The sequence below is a fragment of the Triticum urartu genome, chromosome 1A (assembly GCF_056163025.1).
Source record: "Triticum urartu cultivar PI428250 chromosome 1A, HENAU_Tu73, whole genome shotgun sequence".
Taxonomy (NCBI): Eukaryota; Viridiplantae; Streptophyta; class Magnoliopsida; order Poales; family Poaceae; genus Triticum; species Triticum urartu.
The window spans coordinates 287361322-287365685 of NC_141873.1; the positions used below are offsets into that span (position 1 = coordinate 287361322).

The window sequence follows — 4364 nt, forward strand, 5'->3', positions numbered from 1 at the left end:
CAAACATGAAAATCATTGCCACGCTTAGCAAACGAATGAAAAAAGGGTCGATATGTCAAAAAGGAGAGACAAACAAAACACAAAATAGATGTCGAACCTCCTCCTAGAAGATAAGGGATCGGTCCTAGACCTCTTGCCAGCAGAACCCTACCCAACATCCTATGGAGCCCTCCCCTCTTTGAGGGCGACACCTCCTTGTCTCTCGCAACTGTCTGTTCTTTGACTTTCTCCGGTGAGGGGACATCTGGTGCAGCCATGTCCTTCTTGCCACCTGCACGAACTTCAGCATGTTCATCATCGTCGGTTTCATGTTGCACGTTCTCCATGTCATCATCATTGTCCTTGTCGAGACCAACGTCTCCATCTAGTTCATCTTGCGTGTTAAGAAGCTCCTGGGAGCTGTTGTAGTCATGCCGGCCACGACAACCAGTTGGCCGATGTGTTTGTTCTGCAACAAATGGAGTGAACTACCTCGCAACCTCGTCGCTGTCAGAGCCATTAAGGGACGTCCAACCCTCAACCAACTTCCCGAGCAAGCTGGTCATTCCAGAAGCAAACTGCCCAATTAGATGCTCAATGGGTGCTCTCGCCTGTGCATGAAACAAGAAGCAATAGTAACCAACCATATTAGAGTGACGTGCACAAGATCAAATAAACCAAAACGACCATAGAGATATATCAAAAAAGAATACAAAAACAATTTGAAAAAAAATCCTTGATTACCTCAGCAGGACAAGACGGCGCTGAGTGCACGTCCATCCACTTGCCAAAGTTTTGAGGCCCACCAAACACGCTGTAGTCTATAGCATGCTTGGCCATCAGCTCGAAATCATCAAAAAACAGCTAGAGATGTAAGAGAGAAGATAAGGAACACTAACTAACGGTTCATGTATTGCAAAAAAAGAGGGAGAGAATAGAAGTTTCAACACGGACGGCGGAGTTCCCATGTGGCGTCAGACATGGGTGCCATGCACAGACAGCCATGACTAACAAGGTATTCATCTCTTGTTAGCCACATATGGTTGCCGTATGGGGATTTTTTCATATGTTATGTAGCATTGCAATTGAAGAATGTTGTGCAAAGAAAGGAGGTATAACTAACCTGCAGTTTCCCATATTTCTTATCAGTTATCTTGTCTGTGGCAAGCACAGCCTTGACAGCATCGTACGTCCATGCAGAGACAACAAACTTATGTGGAGGTGGCGGGCCTCCTATCCCAATAAAGTCAACGGTGGACAGATCAAGGCGATCGACATACATGAGCTGGTGTACACAATAAAAAAGAAAAATATGTCAGTTGCCATCATGCTATGTTGAAAATGAAGCTAATGTATATTCCTTTAGTCATCAAGTTGAAGGGGATGAATAAAGAAAGAGTTGCCATCTATTTATGTTAGTTGCCATCATGTTGTGATGGCAGTTGCCATCTTGTTATAATGATGGTTGCCACAAGGTCAACATCATGGTTGCCATGCATATTGTATAAGCAGAAAGTGGATGTATGAAATGAACATTTTTTATGTGTGTTGTTGAACAATGCTATTGCCTTGTAGGCAGCAACCACGGATGTCATGGATCAAACAGAAGTCGCCTTCACACGTAAACAAAATCACATAAAACAATGAAAACAAACGGGTCACCATGCATGATCTTGTACGTTTCACACTTATCAACAGCTGACATGTTGATTTGGGAAAACATTCAATGTGGTAAGAGTGTTTGCAAAGGAGTAGGGAAAAAATACCATTAAATGGAGTCGACAATCCTTCTGGTACATCTTGTTTGAGAATGCATCATGCAGGAAGTCCGCGATGGATTTACACCAATTCATGTTCTTCACGTCTTTCAGCTTCGCCTGCACGGCACAAATTTCAGGACAAGAAGTTGCCGCATCGGCATTCAAATGAAAAAACATCAAAAAACTGGCAGTGACTAGCTTACAGATGACATCAGAGTCAAAAGATTAGAGGAAGGAAGGAGTAAAGATATATCATTCACCAGGATGGGGAAGCACTTGTTGCTTGGGCGAAGAGATGTGGTAGGCGTAAAGACAGCTGAGATCAAGTACATGAGTAGCTTCATCTTAAAAACCTCGTCATGGGTTTTCATGATCTCCAGCGAATTTGCCAGCACAATCGTGTTTGGCATGGATGCCATCTCAGGAAATAAACGGGCAAACAACGTTTCCTCAGTCTTATTATTAACCTCATACGGGACTTTGATTTCTCCATGTGGCACACCCAAAGTGCAGAACACGGATTCCTCGTCCAGTGGCAGTCTTCCACGTCCCGAAATCACAAATTCCCTAGAGGCGGGATTGTAAATCTCACCGAGCCAGTCGCAAACAGGGTTCACTAGGTTCTTGCACTGAATATCCATCAGAGCCTGCATCCCCATCTCACGAGCAGCTCCCTTTTGCTCGTCAGTAAATCCCTCGGTCAATATAGTCAGGCGTTCTTGTGAAGCCCTATTGCGATAATGTTTCTTCTTCATAACAGACAAATGATCATTTGTTGCCATGTTTCAGTGTCATGAAAATTTACTTCCTAACAGAAGATTGCAAAACTCAATGTGACATTAAAACATATGGGGGTGGAAAATTACCTCATCGCCATCGTTTGTCCGTCTAGTTGCGCGATTCTGTTGTGGTAACTCCATGAAGTCATCATCATAGTCTTGATGGTCGCCGCGAGCCATTGTGCTGAGGTAAGTACAAAACAAATGTCAGGGTGAAATAAAAACACATCCGACAGATACACAAAGAACTGCATAAAGTAAGTATTCACTTGATATCATCGATGAAACAGAAAGTCAAAACTCTAATGGTTGCCCCAATGTTTAAGCATTTGAAAGAGGACAGTAATTGCCATGTGATGAACATACACAAAAAAGGCAGAAAAAATAAATCAAAATGGAAAAGCAAATGCAGAAGCATAGCAAACTAGGCGTATATGAACTTACGAAGGAAGTAGTTGCCACCTAACAGAATGTACTTGCCACATGGGCTCAATTGAAAGTGGCAAGATGAGGCAAAGATCATAGGAACACCCACACCCCTATGATTGTCCAACAAGAAATGTGGCAACTAAAACACATCGGCTTCATTTAAAAATGTACAGATCATAAGGCACTTAAACAAATGTTCAAGTTGCCATGTTAGCAGAAGACAATACAAATAGAAAGGCACACATCTTCCATTGCACAGACATATAATGTGGCAACTCACACCCTGTCCTCATATAAAAATGAGTTGCCATATGTTCACAGGCAAATGTACTAGGTTGAAATTGCCATGTTGAAATGCAAGATAGTTCAAAAAGTGCTGAAAACATCTACTAAAAAACCCTGTAATGTGGCAATTCACACCATGGCCTCATATTAAAAAGAGTTGCCATGTAATACAGCCAAATATGTTCAGATATCACAAGTCAGCATGGCAAAACGCAAAATGAGCCTATAGTACAGTGAATTTTCCCATTATCCTGCGTACAGCATGGCAACAACCATAGTCTATTCACAAAATTAGTTGCCACATGGAAAGCATATTTGTGGCAACTGACACGGTTGATCAGGAAATTAGTTGCCATCCAGTGCAGACAGTTGCTGAAACTGCCATGGCTGCCTTTATACTACACTTTGAAATACAACTACCTAGATCTAGGGTTCATTGGCAATTATCATGCCCTGAAATTCAACAACGAAAATCTTCCTGCGCTGATGGCAATAGCATTTCGAGGCAATACATAACTAACAACTAGAAAAACGCGGACTCAATCGCAAGGCAAAACCCGGATGTGGCTGCGGTCAGGCCGAGCCACACCGGCATGAACGCCACCGCGGCGGTGACGAAACTGTGCAATGCCACCCTAAACGACAAGCATGGGACTCCGCCACCGACAGGAAGGCCGGAGCACCGCGAATTCGGGGAATCTCGATGAATCTCGAGCGGAAAATTGAACACAGATGGGAGGGGGGATGCAGGTAAGGAATGTGAGCGTGGGGAGGAGCATTACCTTCAATCTGCGGGCATTCCGGCGAAGACGCTCCGGTCCGGCGAGCCCCACCGACGGCCGCGAATGCCGTGGACTCTTCCGCCTCCGCCGCTGCCTTCTCCTCTCGGCTTCTCCTCCAATCGACTGAACTGCTATGGATGATGGGTTGGGTGAGTAATGAAGTGGAGCGAGTAAATGGAACCGCGAGGGGAGGGGAGGGCGAAGTGCGAGACATGGTTGACGACAACCGCAGTCGGACGTGTGCGTGCGGGCGCCACGGCAGTTCCACTGCACGCCCCTGACTGGCAACCGTTGACCACGAAGAGGAAACCGACGTGCGGGCGAACTCTCTCACACACCACACATGCGAG

The 4364-nt window shown here is 44.9% G+C and overlaps 1 protein-coding gene across 1 annotated transcript; it reads right to left on the reverse strand.

Annotated features, from left to right (window-relative positions):
• Nucleotides 1-573: 573 nt before the first annotated feature.
• LOC147990896 (uncharacterized) lies at nucleotides 574-2698 on the reverse strand. Its single transcript, XM_087538442.1, has 6 exons — nucleotides 2606-2698; nucleotides 2000-2488; nucleotides 1746-1856; nucleotides 1103-1264; nucleotides 699-822; nucleotides 574-590 (listed from the first exon to the last, which is right to left on the reverse strand). Exons 1-6 carry the CDS (start codon nucleotides 2696-2698, stop codon nucleotides 574-576), a joined length of 996 nt encoding a protein of 331 aa, XP_087394568.1.
• Nucleotides 2699-4364: the final 1666 nt, after the last annotated feature.

Excerpts from the sequence above, each read along its gene's own strand:
- LOC147990896 (XM_087538442.1), bottom strand. The coding sequence starts at position 2,698 with ATGGCTCGCGGCGACCATCAAGACTATGATGATGACTTCATGGAGTTA. Across the intron at positions 1,265-1,745 it reads ATTGTCGACTCCATTTAATG|CTCATGTATGTCGATCGCCT; the intron begins GTATTTTTTCCC and ends TGTGTACACCAG. Across the intron at positions 823-1,102 it reads AGAAATATGGGAAACTGCAG|CTGATGGCCAAGCATGCTAT; the intron begins GTTAGTTATACC and ends GATGATTTCGAG.